The sequence below is a fragment of the Haliotis asinina genome, chromosome 6, assembly GCF_037392515.1.
Source record: "Haliotis asinina isolate JCU_RB_2024 chromosome 6, JCU_Hal_asi_v2, whole genome shotgun sequence".
Classification (NCBI taxonomy): Eukaryota; Metazoa; Mollusca; class Gastropoda; order Lepetellida; family Haliotidae; genus Haliotis; species Haliotis asinina.
The window spans coordinates 53,553,945-53,567,969 of NC_090285.1; the positions used below are offsets into that span (position 1 = coordinate 53,553,945).

At 37.6% G+C, this 14,025-nt stretch overlaps 1 protein-coding gene across 1 annotated transcript in view; it reads left to right on the forward strand.

The window, feature by feature from the left end:
- The window catches only part of LOC137286391 (centrosomal protein of 57 kDa-like), a 28,132-nt gene extending 15,204 nt beyond the window's left edge, over nt 1-12,928 (forward strand). Inside the window, exons 2-9 of the mRNA XM_067818230.1 lie at nt 7,065-7,251; nt 7,668-7,847; nt 8,402-8,643; nt 9,022-9,099; nt 10,129-10,332; nt 10,643-10,854; nt 11,575-11,719; nt 12,599-12,928. Coding sequence (XP_067674331.1) covers nt 7,065-7,251; nt 7,668-7,847; nt 8,402-8,643; nt 9,022-9,099; nt 10,129-10,332; nt 10,643-10,854; nt 11,575-11,719; nt 12,599-12,859 — 1,509 coding nt within the window. The 3' untranslated portion in view covers nt 12,860-12,928. The remainder of the gene's footprint in view (nt 1-7,064; nt 7,252-7,667; nt 7,848-8,401; nt 8,644-9,021; nt 9,100-10,128; nt 10,333-10,642; nt 10,855-11,574; nt 11,720-12,598) is intronic.
- Nucleotides 12,929-14,025: the final 1,097 nt, after the last annotated feature.

Below are 14,025 nucleotides of genomic sequence, written 5' to 3' on the forward strand. Positions count from 1 at the left end.
GAACATTTAATTCAGAAAGCTCTTTATCCTTTAGCCATGACTTTTATGTGCAGAATCACTTATTGTCAGTATTAAGAGGCTACTAATTCCAAAGTCTGGCTTGTAACCATTTTCACAAGGATATCCTATTTTAAGCTATGACAGTTTGAAGAGCTACCTCTGCCATCCCACAAGCATGTTATACTATCCATCAAAAGTTTAGACTCACTAGCCTAAATGTAAGCCACAAACTCTCTCAACTGTTCTACATTATAGTTCTCACAATACTCCATACTATTCAAAGGTAAATAAATTCACAACATTGTACAGATTATTGTCATGGCTCATTTGTTCAACAAGCAATGTCCCTCAGTTAGAATCAGCAAATTCTTAACGAACCGTTATACCAAAATGCAGCATATGATATTTGCATGTGCTCTCCCACAATTTGATGCACGATTTATATGCATTAGCGTTGCAGTTGGTTCTTGTGAGTTAGTTGAGAAAGTCATCATTGTTGTAACCATATACAGTCAAGTCTCATCAATCCAACCTCCATTTATCCGACAAATAGCTTTTTCAGACACTTTTGTTGGTAACAAGTTGAATTAACATAATTTAGTCTCATTTATTTAGTCTGACATCCTCTCTAATCTGACAATTCGCTGTGCAATGAATGATGTCGGATTAACGAGACTTGAATGTATAAATATAAATGTTGCTTATAGTGAGTGCTTTAGGTGAGGCTTAACTTTTGATGAGTAGTGCATATAGAAGTTTGTAAGTCAATAATTGAAATATAGACATGTTGCACAATACTCAACACTTTCTTTGGATCTTCAGAAGTGTATCTTGTATACAGTATGAATGAAACACTGTATTACTGTCACATCCAAGATCCTAAATAATTCAAATATCTTCAATCTCTTGTACGTGTGTGAATGCACTTTTCTTCAAACCAACAGGTTGTATAAGAACCACATACGTGCTCAGTGCATTGATAATCTCCACCCTATGGTGTACTCTTTATCATGTAGTGAATACATTGCCCATGATAATAGCTAACACTATACCTTGCATAATAAACTCTCAGTTGTAAATCCTCCATTGTGGAGTCCTTGGCATGACTGAACTTGAGTGTTTACCCCGACCTGAAGAGTTTTCATAATGGAGAACCCTCTTGTCAATGTTGGTATAAGTAAAAACAAACAGACACACTGAGTGATTTATAAAACCCTGTTATACAGGTCAAGAATGCACATTGTCTGTTCTCATTGGTGAAAGGATTAGGTTTGAAGTGTTTGTCAAAGTGTTCAACAGGTTGAAAGTGAATTTTTTGTTGGGCTATTCATATTCGGGGGTGGGCCATTCATATTCATGAGTGTAGAAGGTTAAATGATTTTTGCCTCATTTGAGATGCCATGTATTAGTGTGCTCACATTGCAACTTATAACATTTCAGTATTTGAGCTTTGGTTAAATTGTTAAAGGTGTTGGAGAAAATACATGCACTTGTGACATTTTGTTGGTGGGAGAACATACATATGCATCATCTGATCCTGGATGTTTCACAGTTGTAAAGTAAGCTTGACATTTAATACATAAAAATGTATTGCTTGTCTCAGTGACTCCCTGGTGTGATGAGAGGGAATCATCAACCTGTTTGGGGAGTCAACTTCACTTTGGAACTTTCATCAAGACATCAGTTGTGCTTGTTTAATAAGAACAAGCAAGGTAAAGCACTAGCAAATATTAAATGTGGTGGTTTTAAACAACAGTAAATTACGAGTTTATGGCCCAGTAGCTCTGTGTCAACAATGATCCAAGCTTCTAAATTCACTACTTATTTGAGATAATTTGTGTGTCATGTTCACAAGTTTTCTTTGAGATGGCAATGTATAGCTTACATTTCTATTTTTGGGACCCTGCATGATGATGGCCATTGTTACTTTACTCTGGGTAAAAAAAATCTCACCACTGACGTCCGGGTCCATCAGTTTTCATTTCAAATTCAAGCAATCAAAGAATGATGTCATACTTGCCTGTTCTGCTAGATAATTTCTGCTTAGGGTTTCAAACTGCATAATAACTTGGATTTCATTTCATATCTGCTCACAATGTGGCTATTAAATATCACAATGATAATAAAGTAGAGTTATCTTTCTTTGCTATTTATCACTTCTCGATAAACAGTATAGTAAACATTAACATCAAATACCATTTTGATTTATTCTTTCATAATTACATCATCGTGTTTATGTCGTAAACATTACTTTCTTAAAGGCACAGTCCTATTTACTGTGACAGTTTGGACTGCACCAAGTCTGCCAGAGTTCAAGACAAGCTAGGTTCCAGAATAAATTTATTGGACATGTTATTAATGAGTCAAAGGTGAAAGAACCTTGTGATCACTTTGAGGCACAGTTTTTACTGGTCTGAACCTGTCCTCTGTATGATGTTCACTTGAGGCAGAAATGTGAACTTCATGAACAGTGCTCAAGGTAATTCATGTAGACATTGAGTGTTTCTTTGATCATTCATTATATTTTTATCCATTTATCGAGGCTGTTTGGTTTGTTTTACCAATGGGTAAACATTTCATAAAGTCATTGCCTGGGTAGTACTGTTTAAGATGTCTTATAATTTGTATCTAATTAATCTAGACAGACAAGACAAAGATATTTATTGTGCTTAAGGCCTCTGGCCCATATACAAGTAATACAGGTATATTGTCAGCACATGTTACAGACAATTGAAGAAAGATATTACAGTAAAGATATGATATTGCCTCTAAGGATGACAGCATGTTTTACATAAACGGCAAGATTACTTATTACGTTTTCAGTTTTAGAGGATAGAATGGAAACAAGGGCAGTTGTTTCAATCTATATAACATGTAATGTAACCTCACAACATGTCCACTCGACAAAGAAGAAGGATTTTGTTTATGTTTTTGAAAAAGTATTGATAGATAACTTGAAACAGATTAATTATAATTAATCTGTCGTCCATGGTTCAGTGAACTTTTCATAGAATATTTTCTAACAGGCCAAAATACGTTTTGACCACTTAATGACTCGTCATAATACTCCGCAATGTTGGGTGTGGCTCATAATTTTAACCACTTGTTTGGATTAACTGGCAACTGTGATGCAGCGTTACTGGCTTTGAAGCACTGATTTGTCTCACCTAGCATTTATTCTTTGTACATGGTCTGGATGTAAGTTCAATGTTCAGCTTCCTTCACTGTTGAAGAACGACTGACATCATCAGGGCTTGACTCGAACATTAGAACCTGCTCTGGCGCAACCTAAAATTGTAAAATGTAACTTCATATTTATTCATATCTTCTTGAACCCAGTACATGGTGAGGAACTGGCTTTGAATGGTAACTGATGATGATATCAATAGTGATGGAGTAACTTTCTGCTCACGTCATGAAATCATAAAACATAAAATAGAGATAAGACGCAGACTAAATGTGTTATAGTGATGCTCTAAGTCATCAAGACCAATACTGATGTAATGTTTATATATTGAGCAGCAGGGGCAACCTGTTACATCTGGTGCAACATGGTTACTACATAAGGTTGCACTGGGTGCAAGTAGAATTTATGTCCTTAAATAGAGGTCTAGAGTGTAGTTATTATACATGGTTTGTGTGGATTATTAATCACTCTGTTAAGTCTTTAACTTGCCAAATATTTGTTCTTTGTGAGTTTCCTTGATATCAGTGGAGTACTGCCGAGTGCTATGTTGAACAATGCACCATGTTTGTTTGTGTGCCAGATTGTCCTCCCACAGACAGCTGACTCAGCTGAAATTGTTTTTAATCAATGTTTAGATTTTGTCCAAACTCGAGGAAGCACTCAGATTTCATGAAGGTACTTAAGTGTACTTGAACTTAAATAGAGGAGGATTTGTTCCTGAGAAGAACAGCAATTTCATCAAGAACTTGAACAAATTGAACATGGTTTAATGTTCTGAACACATACTCGATATACTTTGGATAAATTGAACATGTTGAAGTTGGTACTTTTAAATTCAGTTTTTCTGTAAGTCCTGACAGTTGTCTGAAAGAACCACTTAAATTACTTTATTGTCAGTCTCCATTACAAAATTTTTTAACATAATGGATGTTATATAATGGACTGTTCAATATTGTAATGACAGTCCCTTCATGTGTAGAGAGTCTTCTGTCAACTAAGTGCACTTTTTATTTCCTTATATAATATGTCAATCACATTGCTGTGCATTGTATACATGTAAAGCTTGGAGAGTCTTTGCAAATACATTTCATGAAAATATGGTGTTGTCTGTTTCAACTCTAAGCCTGTTGTCAGATTCTTTCTGTAACATAAAATTAAGAAACAAAAATGAAAGAAAACCATGAAAAGAAAATGTAATTACATGAAGATTCCTCCATACAGTTATCAGATCTCCTGACCAAAAAAATAAGGGAACGGATGAAAGACAGTGAATGTGAAATTGCTCTGAATGTCCACTAAATCAAATTTGGGTGTGAAGTTCAATATCTGATGTGTCAAGCATGTTGGACAACACACTCAGCTAAAGTTGTCATGTGAGTTAGTTTTTCTTATTTCAATACTTCCTAGTTTGGGACAACACTCCTGTTTCCTGTTCAAACACTGCTTTTGTTCAATACTCTGGGTTTCTTACAGTTTCTGACAGGAAATAGATTCAACTTATTTCGGTTTCTGAGATTCAGAATTATGTTGCTAAAACACTTCAGTATGTTAAAGAATGTCATCCAAGGAAATGTCCTGGTTTCAGTTTGTTGTTGAAGACGTATGGTATCCAGGCCTCGTTGGCTAATTACGTACAAGATGTTGTGGAATTTCCTGTGGTAGAGTGGGAGGTGATCTGGCTTCAGTGTTCATGACCCTATTGTACATGTGAAGTTATGTTGACAAATGTCTCGCCCTTAAACAAGATTTTTTTCTCTCTTTGCATGTCTTTGTTCACAAAATGTTTCACTGTTGCAAATTGGGGCCATAATCAAGTTGTTTTGAGTTGTTGCTTGTGTGTAGAAATATAGTAAAGACGGTGACGTAGCTTTGTGGTGTAAAGCGTTCATTTGTCCAGTGAAGACCCATTTTCGATTGCTGACATAGGCAAAATGTGTTCTTGTGTCTGACCTTCCATGAATTTACTGGAATGATGCTAAAAAAAGCGTAAAAGCAAACTTCACAAGAGATCCAGTCATTCTAATTTCTGTCTACAGTACAGAGAAATATTGTCTGGGAGAATTTCTCTTGGAAATGATGTATTCCCATAATTTTTATGTACATTAGTCTCATGTATAAACCCATCCTTGATAATGTCCAGGTAATAAAATTATCGAGATGCATCCAGGCTATAGTGGATAATTTTCGGAATTCATACCCCGGAGATTATCAAGGATGGTATAAACCAGACTTCAAAAATTGTCTCAGCTGCCTAAAGTAGCAGATCTAAAACATCTGAACATGGTGTATAGCTTTATGTTTTGTAGATTGTTTATAATGTAAGCGACAGTAACCATGGTAACAGAAGAGCATGCTAAGATGCTTTTGTTAATGTTTAATGTTAATGTGTACAAGTGCTGAGTATTTGGGTAAGATTCAAGTAAATAGATGACTATTGCCACTGCTTCTTGTAATAGGGCACTTGAGAGTATCACGTGACACAGTGGGACCTAGCTGTCGATACTATCAAATTCCAGTTTTCTAGCTCAAGCTCTTTATTAGTCTGTCGTTCAGACCCTGAAGTATACATATCCGAGAAAGCCCATGCAAGTCTAGAAAATGTGGCAAGTCTAGATTTCCATAGCTTCAGGAAATGAATAGTTACCAATGACTATGATTAAGCGAAAATATTGACAACCATATCATGAAAAGGAAATAGTGTCCCAAACTTCAATATATGAACTTAACAATATACAATCAATAGGTTTATATTGTCTGTTTATATATACAAAGAAATCTAATGAAACTGAAAATTATTCTGTTTTAACTGTTCTACAGTTGGTCTTCAGTAAGTCACACTTGTTGTAAAAGGCAACTAATGGGATCAGGTGTTCAGACTTGCTTACTTGGTTGACTAAGGCATCTTATCCACTTGCGTAGATTGGTGCTCATGATGTTGATCACTGGATTATTTACAGACCACTGCCATATAGCTGGAATTGTTCTGAATGCAGAGTTAGAAAACTAACCAATCTACGAATGATGGCTGCCATGAATTACAGCTGACTCTTCATGAGTAGACAGTTATCACTAAAAATAATCCCAGAAACCCCAGATAACTAGATACTTAAATGCATTTTGGGTAAGTCCAGTTCTTTATATCATCATTTGGCTTCTGTAACTAGACTGTTCAAGCAGAAATTCTGGATAAGTTTATACATTAACTGTGTCCTTTGTGGACATTTGATAGTTTAATAAGTCAAGCCTTTGTGTTTACACAATGAGGTGACAGATCTCGCAAGCTGTAACAGATCAGCTTATTGCTTACAGCAGACAATCCTTAGCTCGCATTTGTTTCATGGGTTTGGTCCTGATAATATTCATATGAATTGGGTGTTGATTCACATTTACTTTGTGGGTATTTCAAAATAATTCACTTAACAAGAGTATATGTGTACAATGCATGCATATAGCCAGTAGATGGTGTGCTGGTGAAATGGTTGTGTCAGAAATTGATGTTTTTTACAGATGAAAGAAAACCCGTTCAAAATTTAAAAAAAACCCATAAACTATAATGAAAAGGATCCCTGATACCACCTTCATTTTCAGAAACTGTGGAAATGTAGATTTGCCACACAATCTGGATGGGCTGGATATGTTTGTTTCAGGGTTAGACTAATGCTAATCTCTGAATATATATTATTGTAGATACTAACAAACAAACCATTTAAATTGGGAAGGAGTGCCAGGGAGACTAGAGATCCTGAATCTGAAGAAATCTAAATTTGCTTCATTTTATTTCATTTCCTTTCAGTATTTTCTGAGCTGAGTGCTGAGTGTAAGACGCCATACCAAAAACAATTCTACATGCTGTAACAATGGCTGTGGTGTATTTCAGGAAGCAATGAGCACCAGTCAGAAGTTTCCTTTGTCACCGGGGCCGCCGTACGACACGTCCATCCAGGACAACTCCATCAGCCTTACTCAGTACCACGAGTACCCCTCCACCCATCCCTTCATCAACACAGAATTCCGGAGAGCAGCGGGAAAACTGTCATCATCATACCCTGAGAATAACCGAGATGGTAAGAATCTGGTTGGAAGAACTTCCTCCAGAGGCCATTGTTTTCTTTATCTTATGATATCAAATATTTTGTCACAACTTGTCTTAAATACTGAAGCACCAAGGTCTTATTAGATTTTCTGTATGATTAGAATGAATCAGTATCTTTGGTTTGAAAGTAAACCTGTCCCATACAAGTGACTGAGGGATAAGTGACATCATTTGATTGTGACAATGCTACTGAGGTTATCTGTTACGATGATGAACCAAAAGGTTGCAAAACATTGTGGTGCAGTTTCATGTTAGTGATATTGTCTCAAGGTAATTGCTGATTGGAACAGATTTTGTTGTATGGAAACCTATAAATGACAGTAAAGTAAAACCTTGCTAACTCACCTTGCATCATGAACCTCAAACATACTCATTCACTCACTGCAGCGGTGGTCTCTGCTCTACGGAATCTTCAGGAGAAGGTCCGGAAACTGGAGCTGGAAAGGTCAGCCGCGGAGAACAACCTGAAGTCCTTAGCATCAGAGACGTCCCGCTACAAGGACATGTTGCAGGGGGAGCAGGACAATAAGGACGCAACCAGCATCCTCGTCAACAGACAGACCAAGGGTAAGGGCACACATAACACCTCGCCTCTGTGGCATCTTGAAGCAGTTGTCAGCAGAAAAACAAGCGTGACCTATGGATTTACACTCACTTATACTATCATTTGTATGTTCCAGTAAAATTGCTAGTACCTTTTTCTGCTGATACCTATCCTGTAAACCTGTCTTAGATACTATCTTTCAAAATGAATAATTTTATTTTATCAGACTATTGTAAACCAGAAATATTTTGCGTCAGTCTATACTTTGCATTTCTCTTCACCACACTAAAAAAATACTTGGCGCAGTAATATTAACTCTTTCAATGCCAGTCAACTAGATGCATTCACTCATTATAAAATGATTTCTCAAATGATATGGATGGTTGTCTATTTCTTTATATCAGAGGCTCTCCGCTTTGTAACAGGATACAACAGCGGAAATGCCTCCGTTTTAGAATCTTCAAACCAATAACATGCAAGGCATCGTTAAATGGTGGGTATCTAAATGCGGTGTAAAACTTAAGTCACTCACTGGTGCTCATCCCTCAGTGCCTGTAACTGCTCTCTCTTCTTTCAGAGTTGGGGTCACAGCTGTCGGCAGCGGAGACAAAGTGTGACATCCTGGAGAAGCAGCTGGACTACATGAGGAAGATGGTGCACAATGTGGAGCGTGACCGCCTGAACACTGTTGCCCGCAATGTTGTCGTGGAACAGCAGAGGGATGAGATGCTGCCCAGGAAGTTCAAGATCCAGGCAGAACGCATCTCTGAGTTGGAACGAGAACACCTCAAGCTAACTGCCACGCAGAATCTAGCGGAGGTACACATACAACAAAAACAGGCGGTAGCATCATGTCAAAGTGAATTCAAAACCAATCATCATTTGAAAATGTTAGATTAAGACTTTTCAGGATTGCTGTTTTGATCTTTGTTACGGGTGTGGTCATCTTCAAGGGTTGAAAATTAGCCATGTGTCAAAAAGCACACATTCAGCAGTCTTGTAGGGGTATTTGTATCTTTTTCAGGGAGGTCATTTAGACATGTCTGAAAGTTTGTTTTGGTTGGTGCATGAAATCAGATGCTAAAGTTGATTCATTATACTCATCATGGTAGTGTCTCAAGTAACTGGATTTCCTTGTATGCCATGTCCATTTCTTGACAATTTTTAAATACATGTACAATTGTGTTTCTCCTGCAGTCAAAGATACGAGAACTGGAAGAAAAACTAAGGGATGAAAGGTTGAACAGGAGGATGGCACAGCAGCGAGCCGCTGAGGTACTGGATTACTGCCTTCGTTTTAGCTGAATCTTTACTTGTACTAGTGCTATGAGTCTGCCTCATCTCCCTTCACTATCCTGACGGTGGGGTAGTCTAGTGGTTAAAGCATTCACTCGTCACATGAAGGCTTGGGTTCTATTCCCCCCATAGGTACAATGTGGGAAGCCCATTTCTGGTGTCCGCTGCTGTGATAGTGCACAAATATTGCATTAAAGAAGAGAACAATACTCACTTCACCATTAGAGTTAAGCCATATATAAGAAAGAACTTTTACAGATCTCTCTTGGTCAGTTAAACCTTTGAACATAGATTTTAATGACTGTAGTATCAGAACACTTGCAATGTTACACTAATGTTCTGAGTGGTCAAAATGGGTTGATTATCTCTAGGTGTGGAAGGCCAGTTGTCTGATGTGCAACATTTCACTTATACTTTTTGGTGATTCAAGGAACACTACAGAGATGACAACCACTCCAATTTTGGCATTTTTTCCAATCATCTAATACAAAAGACGGCCTCTGCTTTATTTATTTATTTATTTATTTATTTATTTATTTATTTATTTATTTGTTTATTTATTTGTTTGTTTGTTTCTTTCTTTCTTTCTTTCTTTCTTTCTTTCTTACTTTATTTATTTATTCATTGCAACTTTGTATTTTCTTAAAAAGTTGATTTTTTTCAAAATTTTTTATTTATTTATTATTTTTTATTTATATGATATACAATTTCATAAGTCATCAGTTATTTATTTGAGTCAACATTGGTAAAAACATTCAGAAGCTTAGCATGTGATCTTCCGGCTCTCAATTGTGTAGAGTGCATGTTACTGACGATGAAGTTGAACCAAGTGCATGTCATAGCCTGCACTCACCGCACCTTGCCCCTTCAGTGTTCGGTCTGGCTTTCAGTAGATTCAGCATTGGCATCTCTGCCTGTATGATCTCTTGTTGATCAGCAGCACACCTTTGCTCATAGCTTTCACCAATGATTCCTCCTCCATTACATAGTCTTCCTCTCATCTTCTAGCGGGAAACAGAAGCTGCAGCTCAGAGAGTATACCTTGCTGCTGAGTCCAATGGTCGGCCGCCAGTCAAAGCCAAGAAGCCAACCAAGAAGAAGAAGAAGAAAGTAGTGGCCCCGAAGAAGACGAGCAACAACACCACGAGGAAGGCTGAGCCCTCCAAGCACTACAGGCTAAATCTAGCAGAGATTCCCTTTGTGGCTGGGAGGGTTAGTATGGTCACACCTTACTGAAGATACTTTGATTTGCATGAAATGCCCATTTATTACCACTTTGCTGGTATTTCATTGGCTGCTGCAGAACTGCTACTCCATTGATGGGATTACTCTTTTAGTCTGTTAGATCAGAACATTACAGGAGTCAGACTTTCAGAAGTCAGTGAAAGCTCATTGGTAAATTAGTGCCAACTGATATGCAACAACTGTTTTGGTAGAGGCATTGGGTATTTCTATTTTGTTTGATTGTGTTATCAAAGTTTTTTGGCACCATGTATGTGATGTGATGACTTTGTCTACACAGGCAACAACCCCCAGCCATTCAGTAGGAGCCAATGTCCAAAGAGTTTTGGCATGGATGAAGACGCACAGCACTGCCCTGTGCTCAGAGCACTACCAGAACGGTGACATCCCCAGAACAGAGAGCGCCTCCTCAAGCTCTAGCAGTAATAGCCTTGACAACGACCTCTCCGACATCCTTCTAGCCCTGCAGGATGAGTTTGGACAGCTCAGTTGGTGAGAACAACCTCCTGTAGATAACATGGCCTCCTGTTGTCTGCTCCAAGAGTGAGTGAGTGAGTGAGTTTAGTTTTATGCCGCACCCAGCAATATTCCAGCTGTATGGCAGCAGTCGGTACATAATCGAGTCTAGTGATCAACAACATGAGCATCGATCTGCACAATTGGGAACCGATGGCATGTGTCAACCAAATCAGCAAGGCTGACCACTCGATCCCATTAGTCGCCCTATATGGCAAGCACAGGTAGCTGAAGGTCTGTTCTACCCCAGACCTTCACGGGTCTTATGTGCCAAGAGATCCATGTTTGAAGTAGATCCATGTCTTCAGCAATTAATGTTTGTTTGAGATGTTTGAATCACTGATTGCCTGACCCAGATTTCATCATTTGCTGACTGCCATGTTGCTGCAAGAATATTCAGCAATGATGGCCATGCTTCCCAGTTATTGATATGGTTTCGGTTTCTGTCTGCTTTAAGGAAAGTTTAGTCTTTTGCATCAGTTGATGTCAGGCAAATCCCAACATGTTATTCATGGGTTGCAAAACTAGCTCCTTAACTAATTTATGGAAATTAATCAGCTGAATGTATTCATTAGTGAGTACTATGTCCCTTTAAAACTATCACACAAACCGTAAGTATTCCTTGCCCATGCCTGTGATAATGTACGAAAATGAAATTCATTTGTTAAAGACTTATGTGTAAACAATCTTTACCAGTGAGCACCAGGAACTGGTCAAGCAGATCAACGAGGTGGCTGACCAGCGCGCAAGAGAAGATATGGAGAGAGAGTTAGACAGTCTCATTGTCAAGATGGACGTAAAAGGGCAGCAAATATCAAAAGTCAGACAGCATCAACAGAAGGTTAGTCCAATTTGCGAATACATGGTTGGCTGCAGGCCAGTCACGACCCGGGTTCAATCACCCACATGAGTACAATGTGTGAAGCCCATTTCTGATGTTCCCTGCTGTGATATTGCTGGGATATTGCTAAAAGCTGCATAGTCACTCACTGTACTGGTGTCTAGTTGAAATATTTGGACAGCAAGATACAAGTAGGAGCCCTACAAAAATGTGACAATTGAAGTTTAGGTTTTAGTGGTTAACATAAGACTTGTGCCTAGAGGCTGTGAGTTAAAAGTGGATGTGGAATTATCAAGATGTTTGATTTAGAAAATTGCGAAATTGTGTGTTGCACACAAGTACATGATCTTTGAGTAGTTTATGGGACTGAAGATCAAGATCATAGACCATATGTTAGGTTCTTTTGTAGGAAACTGTTGGCACAAGACTCTCAGTTTCAGAGATGTTGGTTGGTTGGATTGTTGTTAAGCAGTATTCAAGCTATATATGGTCACGGTCTATAAACAATGGAGTCTGGACCACTCAATCCAGTGATTAACAGCATGAGCATCTATCTGCAACTGGGATACGGTCACATGTATCAACAAAGTCACTGAGCCTGACCCGTGATCCCTTACTCGATTGCCTCTTACCACGAGCTTGTTACTGATGATCAGTTCTAACCCAGGTCCTCAAAGAAGTACTGTGTCTGGCACAAGTGAAGCCATTCGTCATGGATGTGTGAAGTGTTATATGAATATGGTATCTTTAGAGTAGGAAACTTTGGGCTATTCAGGAACTGACTGAGATGGGTGGGTCTGTGTCTGTTTCTGCAGTATTACTATGAAATTATTACTGTCCAATGTGAAACGTTTACCTGAAACTATTCTTTGTTTACAGGTTGAGGATATGAAACGAAAAATGAAGACAAAAAAATCTAAAGATGCTCCTCCAACACGTCCTCAGTCAGCCATGGCAAGTTTTCCCGCCAGGAGAACATGTGAAAGTTCACATTCCAATTCCAAACCCAAAACTCAATGCTGTACAAGTCGAGCATCTCGGCAACACACTGCCAGTTCCCGGCAAGTTTCACTGGACGTTCTCAAAGACATGAAAAAATTACAAACAACATTACGGAAAGATGATCTATGCTGGGAATGAGTCGATGGTGCCATTGTGATATTATAACTAATTGTACAGACAAACCTATGGAATTATTTATTTATGTATATACAGTGTGTGGTCACAACAAAGGCTTTTGCCACCATGTTTAACCACAGTTGCTACAAGGAAATCTCAAGAGGAAGGCTGTGTTATTTTGTTATCTTGTTTTTGTCTTGTTTCTGAAGTTTGGAGCTAATCAGATCTGCATTCTTTAGGATTTTTTAAGAAAATTGATTTTTAAAAATATATTGAAGAATGTTGTACATGTCATCATACAAATCATACTGTTTTTATGAAAGCATATTTTCAATCATACATAACCTGATATTTATTATTTCAGTGTTCATTTAATTCACAGTAAATACCACAAATTGTTATGGATTTAAAGACAAAGTCTCTTAGTGAAAATTAAATAAAGATCTAAAAACAGACACAAAATTTTGAACGCTTCAGTATTATTTGAATATGAGATTGAATGTATTTGAACTATTACTATAAGCACATAATTCATGATATTTAATTTAGAAAATTAATTATCCCTAGATGTTAAGGTGGCTATAGAATCATTAGTAAGCTTCATTGTATTTCGCAAGGAACTAGCAGCATTAATCATATGAGACGGAATATTTGTAATACCTGGGACAAACTGGCCATTTCGTTTATTACATATTGTCATTTTTGGATAAAATGTACGAAAAAATATTTCGGATAATCATTATGGTAACATAAAATGACGTCACTAAGGTGAGCCATTGGTGAGTACTTCATAGGAGCACAAAGAGAGGAAGCACCATAATGGTACAGTGCATTATGGGTAATATTCAGTAGTTGTTTAGGATGGTATGTCTGTATATATCATCTATATTTATGTACTCAAGCCTTTGTTTTCTATTACATGGTTCCCTGATCTATTGTTGATAAAAATGCTGACATGTAGTGTAATCAGAATACTGATTGCTGAAAAAAAATGAAGATATTAGAGTTAATTAAACACTACTTCCAATATTCATTGTCTTCAGTAATTTTTAAGTTGGGTTTTTGTTTTGTTATTCCCCTGGCATGTAATGCAGAGAGACATTGCTTTGTCTGTCTATCCATCATTTTGTTTCCCTCAATATTTTCAGACCAAAATTGGTAGACAAACTGTACCTAAAGTTGTGCTG